Source organism: Mauremys reevesii, linkage group 13 (assembly GCF_016161935.1).
Source record: "Mauremys reevesii isolate NIE-2019 linkage group 13, ASM1616193v1, whole genome shotgun sequence".
In the NCBI taxonomy this organism is placed as follows: Eukaryota; Metazoa; Chordata; order Testudines; family Geoemydidae; genus Mauremys; species Mauremys reevesii.
The window spans coordinates 45,787,409-45,802,199 of record NC_052635.1 but is presented as its reverse complement, the minus strand read 5'-3'; the positions used below and the strand labels follow the sequence as shown (position 1 = coordinate 45,802,199).

At 47.7% G+C, this 14,791-nt stretch overlaps 1 protein-coding gene across 2 annotated transcripts; it reads left to right on the top strand.

The window, feature by feature from the left end:
- Positions 1–912: 912 nt before the first annotated feature.
- TNFRSF6B (TNF receptor superfamily member 6b) lies at positions 913–14,556 on the top strand. 2 transcript variants are annotated; one of them, XM_039497233.1, is made up of 6 exons: positions 1,051–1,065; positions 3,160–3,277; positions 3,446–3,628; positions 4,683–5,061; positions 7,173–7,370; positions 13,585–14,556. In XM_039497233.1, the coding sequence occupies exons 3-6, from the start codon at positions 3,554–3,556 to the stop codon at positions 13,866–13,868; spliced, it is 936 nt and encodes a 311-aa protein (XP_039353167.1). In that variant the 5' UTR covers positions 1,051–1,065; positions 3,160–3,277; positions 3,446–3,553; the 3' UTR covers positions 13,869–14,556. The 2 variants fall into 2 exon arrangements, with proteins under 2 accessions (XP_039353166.1, XP_039353167.1); XM_039497232.1 differs by lacking the exon at positions 3,160–3,277 and having other exon boundaries at positions 913–1,065.
- Positions 14,557–14,791: the final 235 nt, after the last annotated feature.

The window sequence follows — 14,791 nt, the reverse complement described above, 5'->3', positions numbered from 1 at the left end:
TTCAGTGTTGTAGAGTGTGGATCTAGTCCTGCTCGGGTGGGAGTTTTGCCATTGAATTCAATGGGAACAGGACCAGACCCCCTCAGGGAAAGAGAGAAGTCCTGATTTTCCAAAGTGTCTAATATATATGGAGATACCTGTCTCATAGAGTGGGGACCTTGAAAGGTCATTGAGTCCAGTACCCTGCCTTCGCTAGCAGGACTAAGTATTGTCCTTGAGAGGTTGGTGGTTTTGGGGTTTTTGACACCAGATCCCTAAATGGCCCCCTCAAGGATTGAACTCACAACCCTGGGTTTAGCGGCCACTGCTCTGAGCTATCCTTGCCCCCATGATTCTGGGTGCTTCAACGGGGTGGGGTGGGGGAAACAACCTGGGACACCTTAAACAGGCCCGATTTTCAGAAAGCGCTGAGCTCCCAGGTACTTTCACCTGCAGTTAAATACAGCCGCAAGCCCAGCCAGGCTGAAAAGGGGAGGTGACCCCCCTTCTGGAGCTGTCTAGTGTGATTAGAGTCCCCTTCCCGGTGGGAGTCCCCAGGAGGAGCCAATGGGGTGCTGCTGATTAATGAAATGGGGGACTGCCTTATACACTGCTGGTCACCCTGTACTACGGCCCTCACTGGGGGACCCGTCCCCTCTTGTGCCTTTCCCCAGCCAGGGAGGTGCGGCGGCTTCCCAGGTAAGGGACACGTGTCCCCTCTGCTTTGCGTCCTGGCGCGGCGAGCGGGCAGCGGCTGGAGATCGGGACGCGGGGAGAGAGCGCGCACCCCGGGGCGCTGCGCTGCGCCTGGCGCAGGGAGGAGACCCTGGCACCCGGGCCGGCCCTGCGCGGAGGGGAGCCAGGCAGCCGGCAGGGGCTGGATCCTGTGCCGCAGCAGCCCCGCTCCCTGCGGACTGCCCCTAGCTGGCAGCTGATGATTCATCGCGGCGCCGTCGCTCTTACGCAATAACAGGCCTGGCTCTGGGGGCAGGGCTTGGGCTTGGCGGCGTTATAAAGGGGCTGGGTATGTGACCAGGGAGGCAGAGACAGCAGGGGCAGCAGCTGTGAGCGCCAGCGCTCAGCCCGGTAAGGAGGGGAAAGGCAACCGCTGGCTGGCTCTGGGGGCGTGTATTGGGGGGGGGGTGTATATAGGGGTGTGTGGATGTGGATACCTTTGTGTGAGAATTTGCTTTATTCAGCCGGGCTTCAGTTTTTCAGGGTTTATTAATTTCACTTTGGGGATGGGGGTGTTTTTAGCTATTTTTTGAGTTTTTATGTAGGTGTCCAGAAATCTGAGGTTTTTCAGGGGCTTTCTCTCTGTATACGCTGCCGCAGTGAGCACGTGTGTGTGTTACTCATTGCAGGAGCACACACTGTAAACCGTAAGCTCCTTGTCACATTCCCAGGCGCGCTTTGGTGTGTCTCTGGTTCAAATAGTGTTATATTAAAGCACACTAGGGACACTTCAGTGCACACCAGCAGGGTCGACGGACTAATTATGCACAACACATTTGTGTGCTTTAGAAATCATACCCCCTGTAATGCGCACTAGTGCTCTGTGTAGACAAGCCCTTAGCTACTAGTAACAATTTCCAGTGTTTTTCTGGTGTTTATTGGGTAAACACAGTTTTATTTATTTTTGTAATGGGGTGTTATCACAGTATTTATCAGTGAAAAGCTAAAACTAGAAGCCCTAGAAATACAGGACAGGATAGAAAGTAAGGTTTGCATCAGTCTTTTTTATTTCATAATTTTGTACTCTTGTGTGATTAGGACTGATTTTTATGAGTGTGCGTCATATATGTCTGTGTATCATATATGATCATGTGTATATGCAAACTGTGTGTGTGTGTGTCTAGAGAGAGAGGTATAGATATAGCAGATTGATTTTTCAGAGGGAGTTGGAAGCCATCAGCACCTTTGCAGACCAGGTTGATGAAATGTGTGTGATGTTCTCCTTGACTTTCAATGAGACTAAGGCTCCTACGTCATGTTGTTAAATGGGATAACATTTTCAAGTGTCCTTTTTTCCCCCCAGTAAATTGTAAGAGCTTTAATATGTAATTACAAACTTTATAAAGCAGATGGTTTTAAGCTGATAGACCAGACTACTTGCCTGGCAGCTTGTTCTAGTTTTTCTGGTAGAAATTTGTATGAATCAGTCTCAGAATTACTGCACTGTGCTTCTTAAATATTCAGTTAGACCCTTGATAAAAATCCATATCACTTTTTCATAGACTTTTTTACTGAAGGCTCAGAGTTAACATTTAAACTGCTGTAGCTCAGCTATTTCTTTTTAAAATACTGAATGAAATCAGGTCATAGGGTAACAATTATCACGTTAGTCATCACCAGGGGGTTAACCCAGGATCTCTGGAGCTAAGGCCAGACTTTCAACAGCTTGAGCTAAAGGTCTAAGTCCCTTGGTTGGTAGCTGTAGCAGACACCCTCTGTGGATCAGGCACAGAAGGGGATGCGTAACGTACACTGAGCAGTGGGCAATAATAGCATAGGGGACAATTGTTTACCAAATGTCATACAATTATACCAGTGCAAAAAGATCATCTCATTCTTTGCTCCCTCCATCTCTCATCTTTATGCCAGTCTTGACTTTGCCAGCTCCTAGATACACATAACTTCCTCGTGTTAAATGTTTCGGAGGCCACCTTCTGAGTAAAGAATTCTGTGACTTTTGTGTCTGACTCCCTACTGCTCTCTCTAATCCAGATCTTCTAAGAAAACTCTGAATCATCCTTGTCTGACAGTTTCCTTCTCACATCTCTTTTTGTCTGTGAATCCACCTGCTGCACATCTCCAGGCTCAAGAGAATTAAACTTTACCTAGATCTCTGCTCTGCCAAAACCCTTATCCATGTATCATTTCCTCAATGTGGCTACTGCAATACCCTCTTCTATGTTCTCTTTAAATCCATAGGGGCCCATAACGACCAGACGACTCTAACTCCAGGAAGTGGAGACAGTTCAAAATTGCCCACTCTGCCGGTCCCTGGGGTATGCTCTAGGAACCTCATTCTGAGTGGATTGCGGTGACTTTCTTTCCCCACTCCCTGTCTCCAAGTCACTGAGTCCCTTCCCTTCCTTAGGACCCCATCTGTACTACACAATGACCCAGTGTTGCATAACCGATACTGCAATCACGCATAATATTCTTGCGTTCCAGAGCACCCTGTGAACATTGGACTTGTGCCCCCAACTCTGGGGCTGATTGAATGTTGCTGTTGAGATCCCAGTAAAGAGGATCTCTGCTTATAGCCAGGAGGGAGAGATCTCAGCCTTTGGTGAGCGGCTGTAACTCTTGTTCTTGTTGGGCTTCTTCAGCAAGCCTTTTGGACACACCGGGACCAAGCAGGGCATCACTTCTGTGTAGTGATATTGACAGCATCCTGGGTAAGAGCTGCCCACTAATAATTCATGCTATTTACTGTGTCTCTCTCTCAATGCAACAGAGCTGGAACTTTAGCAGAAATTAGCATCGCTGTATCCCAGGAGAAGAGAAGCAGCCCAGACATCATTCTAGGGCCCAATCCAAGCATCTGAAGACGTCTCCAAATATCATGAGTTCTAATACTAATACCATCCACAGTGCTATGCTGTCCAACCACACACTGCATGTGAGACATTCATCCAAGGTAACTGCCTGTTTGCTCTTGATGTTGGTCTAATGTGTTTTTCACAGGAAGGGGGGAACCAAAGAAGGCTCTGTGGCTCTCCAGACCTTTAGTGAAGCCCCCCTTGTTTCTCAAAGGGGTTTAAATTTGTATGAAAATGTTAGTGTCTTTGTATTTGATGGAAAACTCCTGCTCCACACACCCCGGGGCCTTCAGTCCTTAGTCAGAACCTGATGTTCTAAAAGGCTCTAAATTGTAATTTTCTCCCATCTCAAAGTCCAAATCGTTTCTTTTCTTTTAAAGCTGGCCGGGTGTTGGTAAATTTCAGGAAGTTAGTTCAATCCCTCTGCTCCTCTTTGAGGGCTCTGTATCTGAGTGTCTTTGTTTTCTGCTTTTCGTGGGGCTCTTGTCTGGTAAAATTCCCTACATCACTGCAAGCCGGGGAAACCCTGTAATCCCAAAGCAGCTCTATTCACTCGAACTTTGCACTTCTGTACTGGGGCCGCTAAGGGCTACATCCTCGCCCCATTGAAGTCAATGGCAAAACTCCCCTTTGGACCAGCGTGGGGCACTACAGAGGGTTATGGAACATAGACAGTACTTGTTCAGGGATCTCGGTGAATTTGGCTGCTCAAATAGGTCCTTGTCTGCAGTGTGCTGTGCAAGACACAACATGGAAAGGCCCTGCCCTGAAGGGCTGAGAGCTAGCAGGGACAAGAGGGCTTATGCTGGGAAGCCCAGAGGGCGGAGGAATGAAGCGGATTTTTAAAATTGGTTTCAATCACTTCTTGTGGGCATGGTGAGAAGCAGCTCTTAAGGAGGCACTTAGGGTGGGCAGAAGTGGGGGTTTAGAGAGTCAGGATGGGGGGCACATTCCATGCCTATGGGGCAGCATGGAAAGGTGAGTGGGAGGAGGAGATAGATGGGGCAGATAACAGTGTGATCCAGAATAGTTTCTCATGGCCCCAGTGGTAATCATGGGAGGCCATTCTGGTACCCAGCTGCTGTAATTGGGACGCCCCTCTGCAAGAGGGCAAGTGAAAGTCTGATAGTTCTTTGTGTCTTTTTACACTAGTGGATGGTTGGTGCTATTGTGCTTTTCCTGGCTGTGCCTATCTCCAGCACCACTCCCACCTACCCATGGAGAGACCCCGTGACTAACAACAAAGTGGTGTGCCATCAGTGCCCGCCGGGAACCTTTGTGGCACAGCACTGCACCAGAGACAAACCCACAGTGTGCGCACCGTGTCCAGATCTGCACTACACGCAGTACTGGAACTACCTGGAGAAATGCCGATACTGCAACGTCATCTGCGGAGAGCTGCAGGTCGAGCTGCATCAGTGCAACTCCACCCACAACAGAGTGTGCCAGTGTCGGCACGGCTACTACTTTGAGTCCGAGTTCTGCATCGAGCATGCCAAGTGTCCTCCCGGGTTTGGAGTAGTAAAGCTGGGTATGTATTGCAGCTGGGGTACTGAGGCAAGGGATGTAGAGCTGTGTCTAAGGGCCTCCTTATATTCTCATGCTACTACCGTCCTGTCAGAATCCAGGAGACACCTGTTAAATAGCAGTAGTGGATAATCTGACATTATGCGTGTGTATTTTCTCACCATATATATGTGCACTGCTGCCCTCTGTTGGATGGGATGTCAGATCCACTCAAGTGAGTAAGAGAATGTCGTCATCTAGTGGCTACATCCTCTGAACGAGCAACATCTTACTACTGTTGTCCAAGTACACCGCTACCTCGATAGAAGTATAAATATTTCAATGGTTCCTGCTAATTTGGCCATAATCTCTCGTGGGCACCCAGGGCTGAAGGCAATAAGGCATGTGGGCAAGGAAGGTTCATTGTGAGGACCAGAAGAGGTTTGCTTGGTGTCTCAATACTGGGACAGCACTGGCAAATGAACTTAGCCATGGGGCTGCTTTCTGGAATCCTTATTTGGTGATTTTGAAAGCGTATATTAAAGATGGGAAAGGGGCAAATGAAAATAAGACTGATCTCTCTCCCCTGCCCCCCAAAAGCAGGTATGTAACAAAGAGCATTTAAGGGTGACTCAGAAGCATAGCTCTCTAGCTCAGGATGATGCATGGATTACTGAAGGATATTAGGGAGTTTTTATTTTTTCCGTATCACAACTCTGTCTAGTTTTTATATTACCCCCTTCCCTATGGTATTTGAGGGCTATCCAGAATTACAACATGCACACCAAGATGTATTTCTCTCTCTCTCTCTCTGTCTTTTTCCTTCCCCGCTCCAGTCATCAAGGATTAGCCTCTATTTATTTTGGTTCTAAGCTGCAGATTTATAGTAGGCAGGCTCGGTCTAGCAGTGTGTTTTGCCTCCTACTGTGAAGAAATTGTTTTTTGGCCACGTTTTCCTGGCAGTCTTCCAGATGTATAGGCCAGTCACCGGGAAAGCCCTGTCTTCTGCGCACATGAGTCTCATGTGGGCGGTTGATGGCTTGTTCCCATGGAATCTGTCTATTGTGAGATGCCATGATTAGGCAGTGTGAGCTAGGTGCCCGGTCATTTAGGCCAGTTCCATGTAGGTTGAATTTGACCACGTGCTCAGATGACAGTGATGAGGGCCATATAAGTAGGATGGGGAGCCAGTTGAAGGGAGTGAAACCGTGGGGTGATGGGCTCCTTCATTCTGCACCAGCTGTGCCTTTTTTTTAAGGTTAGTGGCTTCGTGCCAAGCATGCTACCTTCCTACCCAGGGAATGACGGTAACAAAGCCCAGAAGTCATGAATGCAAACCACAGTGAGATGCAGGCAGGCTTCTCGATATAACTGGAAGGGGCATTTATTTTCCATGTTTGCGACTACTTGGGTATCCAGAAATAGGGAGGAGTCTGGGCACACACCAAGGCGGTGAGCTGATGTTACAGATGTGGCAAGTTCTTCAAAGGGCTTTGTAGCAGGATGCGGGCTGGATGCTTTGGAGCAGTGACTCCTGAGATCAGAGATTCGCCCGTTAGTTTCACGTGCAGGGCTCGTCGGCTTCCGTAAAGGCTGAGCGCTCTGTCCCATGTGTGGCTTCTCCTGGCACGCTGGCTGTTCTCTTATGATTTGATTTTCTGCCTTGTTTGTTTATGCTCATCATCACGCGAGTTGGTGTTCCCAACCCAGCTGGCTGGGGTCCCAGCATTGGGCTGGCTTGCAGCCAGATCCTAAGTTTGGTAACTGCTCATCCTCCTTGAAGGATGGGGACTGGACTCAGGGCAGGGCCCCTTCTCTGATCCTATGAATGATGTGTACACAGAGCCTAATCTCTGTCTGATATCCCCTTATGCCCAGAGGAAACTCAGAGCACTACCAGATGCAGACTTAGGGCCAGATTCACCATTGCTTTTCACCTTAAGCACTCGTTTACACCAGTGCACAGTGGGTGCCAGACATCGGGTAGTGGCTTGCGCTCACTTTACACTGGTGCAAATGACTACATAGGCACAAGACAACCATGAATCAGGCCATCTTCTTTTACCGTGCTCCCATGGACGTGTACTGCAGGTATTTATTTCACTGCTCAGACTCTTTCTGTGCCCCGTTTTGCAGGTACTCCCCATCAGAACACGAAATGTGAGAAGTGCCCCCAGGGGTTCTTCTCGTCCTCCAGCTCCAGCACAGAGCCATGCAAGGCGCACCAGAGCTGCTCGCAGCAGGGGAAGGAGACGAATGTCGTAGGAAACCAGTTCCATGACACCCTGTGCACCACCTGCAGGATGTTCAAGGGAAACGGCACCCACGAGTCAGGTGAGGAGCCAGGTCCGCTTGGGGACGGAATAGCATTAGCAGACGTCAAGTGGGGGATTATTCAGGTCTGCCTGGGCGGGGGGGAGGGGAACCCATGTGCTAGAATCATGTTGCTACCTGGGCTGGAGTGAAATTTTCCGGTGAAGCTTGTTCTACCCCAGTGTATAGGATCGGTTCCAGTGGAATTTAAAAGTACAAAACTGGTTTTAATTGAACTACAAAAAGGACAAACGAATCCCCCCCGAATTCACTGAAAGCTTGGCTAAGATCCTCTTAGACAGGGTCCCCCGGCACCCTCGCCAGCCATTGTCTCCTTCAATTAATGGCACTTTCCTTGGCTCATCCCTGCCCCTGTTTTCCTCTCATCCTGATCTCTCAGTCTAACTGTCAGGAAGATCTCCTAGTTGGCACCTTTCCTTTTTGCTGATCTCCTGCCCCCAGATGTTGCCGGCACAAGGCATGTCAGAGTCAGCCTGTTACGTACAGTCTGAAGTAGTATTGAGAACATGTTGTTCTGAAGTATCTAGCACTGTCCTTCTGGCAGCCCAAGACACACAGCACTGAATCATGCAGGGAACTGGAAATAGCTCAGGAGTCTGCAGCAGGTGCAGAAGTGGTGTGCCGCAGACAGGGCAGCTCGTGCTGCCTCTCCCGACTGCGGCCACCAGGCTCTAGTTTTAGCTTGTTTAAATTTTGGTTTCACTTCTAGTTAGTGACCCCTTCCCATTTAACCTTCATTCTCAAGCTGACCCACTGAGGCAGATTGCCATATACCTGAGCCAGGCAGCCACTGCACTGGACCAAATGCTCTGGGCGGGAACGAAGACGATGGATTTGCTCCCACGCCGTAGTGAATCTGTCCCTTTGGCGTCCATGAGGCTGTATAGGTGTAACAGAGAGCGAGCAGAATCTGGCCTCTGTGTCTTCAACAAACAATCGCTTCCCTTTGCCCAACATGCGGCAGAACAGATGCGTCCCCCAGCAAATGTGGCAGAAGGAATCTCTTGTTTTCCATCCCCCCAGAGTCCCTCTCCCTGGTCAATATTCTTCTCTCCTCATCAAGAATTTGATGCAATGGAATTTCAGTAAATTCCAGTCAGAGCAGAGATTGGCAATTCCGTAATAGGAATCTTGACTCTTGCCCCATTCCTTGAGTCAGCTTTTCCCCAAAGGGGCAATTTTTAGCAGCTGAGATGTTCATTGGAAAAGAAGCAAGTGACAATCTGTCATCAGCACGTGCCCAGCAACTCGCTTTGAACCCTGCCCTGGGGTTGTTTATAGACACACACTCATCTCTTAAGCAACAGTGCACTTGCAAAACGGGAAATTTATGAATGGAGGGATATTTTTAACTCCCAATTTGCAAGAATGTTCTTACGCAGCAAGGTAGCCTGTGTGTACTATGCCTGCGTACGTCTGTATGTACATAGCTACAGATACACACAGGCACGTCAGTAATTAGGCTTAAATTTTCTGTTAGTGTAAACAGACGTGACTCCAGGACCGGATTAGCTTTCCTCTGGGCCCGGGGCCCCTGTATACAAGTCTTTTTCCTGGGAGGGAGTTTGGCGCAGAAGCGGACTGGGGTGCAGGGAGGGTAGGTCTGGGAGGGAGTTCAGTGCAGGAGGGGGCTGGAGCAGGGGATAGGGGTTCGGGAGGGGGATTCTGATCTGAGGCAGGGGATTGGGGTTCAGGAGGGGGTGAGGGGTCTGGGAGGGAGTTTGGGTGCAGGAGGGGGATTCTGACCAGGGGATTGGGGCGCAGGAGGGGATACAGGGTCGGGGAGGGAGTTTGGGTGCAGGAGGGGGATTCTGACCAGGGGATTGGGGCACAGGAGAGGATACAGGGTCGGGGAGGGAGTTTGGGTACAGGAGGGGGATTCTGACCAGGGGATTGGGGCGCAGGAGGGGATACAGGGTCGGGGAGGGAGTTTGGGTGCAGGAGGGGGTTCTGACCTGGGGCAGGGGGTTGGGGTGCAGGAGAGGGTGTGAGGTGCAGGCTCCGGCCGGGAGGTGCTTATCACCGGCAGCTCCCGGACAGTGGCGCAGCAGGGCTCAGGCTGCCTGCCTCCCTGCCATGGCCCCACGTCACTCCTGGAAGTGGCCGGCTGCTGGCACGTCTCTGCGAGCCCCGGCGGGAGGGAGACAGCGTGTCTCCATGCACTGCCCATGCCCACAAGTGCCACCCCCATAGCTCCCAATGGCGGGAGCTGCGGGACTGGTGCTGGGGGCAGGGGCAGCGCGTGGAGCCTCCTTCCCCTTCCCCCCCCATCAGGGGCCGCAAAGACATGCCAGCAGCCGGCCACTTCTGGGAGCAGCGTGGGGCCAGGACAGGCAGCCTGAGAGCCCCAGAGATTGCTCCTGTGATTTATTTTTGCGGGGCTCCCCTTGAGCCGGAGTCCCGGCCTGCAGCCCCAAAAGCCCCTGCCTTAATCCATGTCTGGGCTACGTTTTGGGAGCATTTCGATCCTGATCTCTTGGGTCCATCTCTGTTGTGAGCTTCTGGCCTGCAGTACGACATATAGGGCCAAATTCACTCTGTGCATTTACACAGGGGATGAACGTGGCCCTTTAGGGTAAGCCCAGGGTTACTGGGACTCGCGTCAGCTGACCCGTGTTAGGAAGCCTGGGCTGGAGTATCTACATTGTATTTTAACCCTAGGTTAAGACTTTTCTAACACGTGTTTGATCCTAGGGCTCTGACATCCACACTGCAGTGCATAGACCCAAATCAAAGTAACCATATCCCAGAGTCGCTAGTGCCTCCCACAAGTGTGGCACCTCTAGCCCTAGGAGGTGGGTCTAACATTGACCAATGGGGTACCTTCCCTCTGTCTCTCCCCCCATTTTCTATCTGAGTCCTTTACCTGAGCACTTAATTTTAATGAGGCGAGTGCCATTTCTTCAACCCATGAGAGCTGAGTGTTGGACTGATTTTTAGTTTGCTGGCTGAACTGAAAAATCCTAAAAAAAAAAAAAAAAAAAACCCCAAAATTTGGTTTGCTTTGAACTAGGGCTGTCGACTAATGGCTGTTAACTCATGTAATTAACTCAAAAAAATGAATTGTGATTGAAAAAATAATCCCGATTAATCGCACCGTTAAACAATAGCCTACCAATTGAAATTGATTAAATATTTTTGATGTTTTTCTACATTTTCTATATATTATATTCTGTGTTGTAATTGAAATCAAAGTGTATATATTATTATTGATTACAAATATTTGCACTGTAAAAATGAAAAACAAAAGAAATAGTATTTTTCTGTTCACCTCATACAAGTACTGTAGTGCAATCTCTTTGTTGTGAAAGTGCAATTTACAAATGTAGATTTTTTTTTTTGTTACATAACTGCACTCAAAAACCAAACAATGTAAAACTTCAGAGCCTACAAGTCCACTCAGTCCTACTTGTTTGTCTGAGTGATTGGGTGAAATAGAAGTAGGACTGAGTGGACTTGCAGGCTCAAAAATGTTACATTGTTTTATTTTATACATAATTCTACATTTGTAAGTTCAACTTTTATGATAAAGAGATTGCACTACAGTACTTGTATGAGGTGAATTGAAAAATACTATTTAATTAATCATTTTTACAGTACAAATACTTGTAATCAAAAATAAATATAAAGTGAGCACTGTACACTTTGTATTCTGTGCTGTAATTGAAATCAATATATTTGAACATGTAGAAATAATCCAAAAATATTTACATAAATGATATTTTATTATTGTTTAACAGTGAGATTAATCGCGATTAATTTTTTTAATTGCTTGACAGGCCTATCTTGAACCAAAATTGAAATTTGTTTATTTTTCCTCCTGCTGAAACAAAAAGTAAATGTGGAAATGGCAGAGGTGCTTAATGACAACTTTGTTTTGGTTTTCACCAAGAAAGTTGGTGGTGATTGGACATCTAACGTAGCGAATACCAGTGAAAATGAGGTAGGATCAGAAGTTAAAATAAGGAAAGAACAAGTTAAAAATGACTTAGACACGTTAGATGTCTTCAAGTCACCAGGGCATGGTGAAACGCATCCTAGAATACTTAAGGAGCTGACTGGGGAGATATCTGAGCCATTAGTGATTATCTTCTAAAAGTCATGGAAGACTGGAGAGATTCCAGAGGACTGGAAAAGGCAAATATAGGGCCAATATATAAAGAGGGAAATAAGGACAACCCGGGGAATTACAGACCCATCATCTTAACTTCTGTACCTGGAAAGATAATAGAGCAAATAATTAAGCAATCGGTTTGTAGAAGATAAGGTGCTAAGTGACTGTCAGCAGCATGGATGTGTCAAGAACAAATCTTATCAAACCAACCTGATGGCTTTTTTTGACAGGGTAACAAGTCTTGTGGATAGGGGTAAGCGGTAGATGGTATATATTGACTTTAGTAAAGCTTTTGATACTCATAAACTAGAGAAATGCAACCTAGATGGAGCTACTATAAGGTGGGTGCAAAACTGGTTGGAAAACTGTTCCCAGAGAGTGGTTATCAGTGGTTCACAGTCAGGCTGGGAGGACATAACGAGTGGGGTCCTGCAGGGATCAGTTCTGGGTCCGGGTCTGTTCAATGTCTTCATCCATGATTTAGACAATGACATAGAGAGTACCCTGATAAAGTTTGCGGACGATACCAAGCTGGGAGGGGTTGCAAGTGCTTTGGAGAATAGGATTAAAATTCAAAATGATCTGGACAAACTGGAGAAATGGTCTGAAGTAAATAGGATGAATTTCAATAAGGACAAATGCAAAGTGCTCCACTTAAGAGAGAACAATCAGTTGCGCACACACACAAAAGGGAACTGACTGCCTAGGAAGGAGCACTGGGGAAAGGGATCTGGGGGTCAGAGTGGATCAAAGGCTAAATATGAGTCAACAGTGTAACACTGTTGCAAAAAAAGCGAACATCATTCTGGGCTGTATAACAGGAGTGTTGAAAGCAAGACACGAGAAGTAATTCTTCCGCTCTACTCCGCGCTGATTGGGCCTCAGCTGGAGTACTGTGAGCAGTTCTGGGTGCCACATTTCAGGAAACACGTGGACAAATTGGAGAAAGTCAAGAGAAGAGCAATAAAAATGATTAAAGATCTAGAAAACATGACCTATGAGGGAAGAGTGAAATAATTGGGTTTGTTTAGTCTGGAAAAGAGAAGACTGAGGGTGGACATGATAATGGTTTTCAAGTACATAAAAAGGTTATTACAGGGAAGAGAGAGAAGAATTGTTCTTCTTAACCTCTGAGGACAGGACAAGAAGCAATGGGCTTAAATTGCAGCAAGGGAAGTTTAGGTTGGAGATTAGGAAAAACTTCCTAACTGCCAGGGTGGCTAAACACTGGAATAAATTGCCTAGGGAGGCTGTAGAATCTCCATCACTGGGGATTTTTGAGAGCAGGTTGGACAAACACCTGTCAGGGATGGTCTAGATAATACTTAGTCCTGCCATGAGTGCAGGGGACTGGACTAGACGACCTCTCGAGGTCCCTTCCAGTCCTATGTTTCTAAACATGTTCTCTCAGCTCTATGCATAACCCATCAATCCAGCAACTCACACGGGCAATCAATATTCTCTCCTCAGCTAGTTTGATTTACAGTAAACAAACAAATCTGCATAATTTCAGGTGCTTTCATGCAGGCTGGAGCCGATAATCACATGCTAGGTCAGTGCACTAGTGTGCCCCTGCTTTGCACATGCACTGCAGTATTTGTGTGTGTGCACGTTCACAAGCAAATCCCATTATGTGCACACTCGTGGCCACACAGATCTCTCTCTAGCCGTGTGTGCGCACACAGGGATTCTGACGTGTACATCCGGTAATACAGGCACAAATGTGGGCCCAAGATGTGTACATAACCAAGGTCTGAAAATCAGGCTCTGTACGCGGCAGGCCTTGTGCAAGAATCAGTAGGACAAATACATCCATGGAAGCCATGGGATGAGACCAGCACGTATAAGACTGGACAAATGTCAGGGTCAAATTTTAACTGTCAAATTTGAGCAGTATTTCTTTAAGAGCTTGGGCTGTGCTGCTGGGTCTGACAGCTGGTTGACTGCCCACTTGGGGGGCTCAGCTGCTGACCTCATGTCGTGATCCTCTCCAGTTGCACTAGGGTTTTTCTCCTAGTTCTGATCCACAAAGAGCAATGGGGTTTGCTCTTTCATCTCTGTGCTCTAAACCTCATGCTGGTCTTCTCCTCCCCACTCTAGGGAACGAGGACTGCGAACAAGCAGTGATCGATTTTGTGGTTTACCAGAACATCCCGGTGAGAAAGCTGAAGCGCCTCCAGCAAATCCTCGAGCGGCACCAAAAGGGGGTCCTCCACAAGGACACCAGGCCTGCCCTTCAGGAAAAGTTCCACACGTATCTCACCCAGCTGAAGAAGGATCACTTGGAGCTCATCAAAGTGCTGCTGAATGCACTCCGAGCAGCGAAGCTGTATACGGTGGAAGAGATGGTGCGGAAACGTTTCTCCTTGGAGTCAGAAAATTAACAGAACTGTTTAGGGTTTTTGTTGGTTTTAGTTTTTGTCTAGCTTGATTAATTTATTAACTTTCCACAAACTAACTCAATGTGCACCTTGGAGAAGATGAATGGTGGGGTTGTGAATGGTGAGTCTCTCACTCATTCCTGATCCTCTCCATTCTGACAGCTGGCCACTGTCCCAGGGTGTGTGCACTGTCTGTCTAACCTGGCCGCAGGTGAAGTCTGTAATGCAGTCTGTGCCTCGGCTAGTGGAACTTCACTGCAAGTGGAGCTGGATGAGAATTCTGGGAGAAACTTGCACTTTGACTATTAACCTCCTCTCTGGGGAGGAGGAGTAGATGATGTTCTTACTTTATCAGAAACGAAATGCATAAGATTCCAGGGAGAGCACGTCCTATCTCTGACTGCACAAGGGTCCTTGTTGCCCTTCCTTGGGCCACTGCGCAGAGTTTAATTTTAAAGTGCACCATATTTTTAAAACAATATTCAAATGTGTCCTGGGGGCGGCTGCCTTTCACCTTCCAACGTTAAATTACTTTCAAAGAGGGGTTTATCACTGAGAGATGTCAGCAATAAGATGCTCCTGGGGTCACTGGTTACAGCCTCTTTTAAATGTATTTCTACAGTGCCATGTTTTGTACAGTTTGTCATGTTTGTTTGATACAGAGAAATGCAAAGATGACATTTGCCTCAGACTCCACGTTATCTTCATGTGGTTCTGTCTTGGAATGCCCGATTTATGCAAACACACACGTACCATGACTGCAAAAACTAATCCTTGTCTGCACCGAGAGGTTGTGTCAATTTCAGCCACCGATGCAAACCCCTGGCATAGGAAGTGTACACCTCTATCAGACTCCATTCAACCAGTGCAAACACTTTCAAGCAGCAAAGAGTCTTGTGGCACCTTATAGACTAACAGACGTTTTG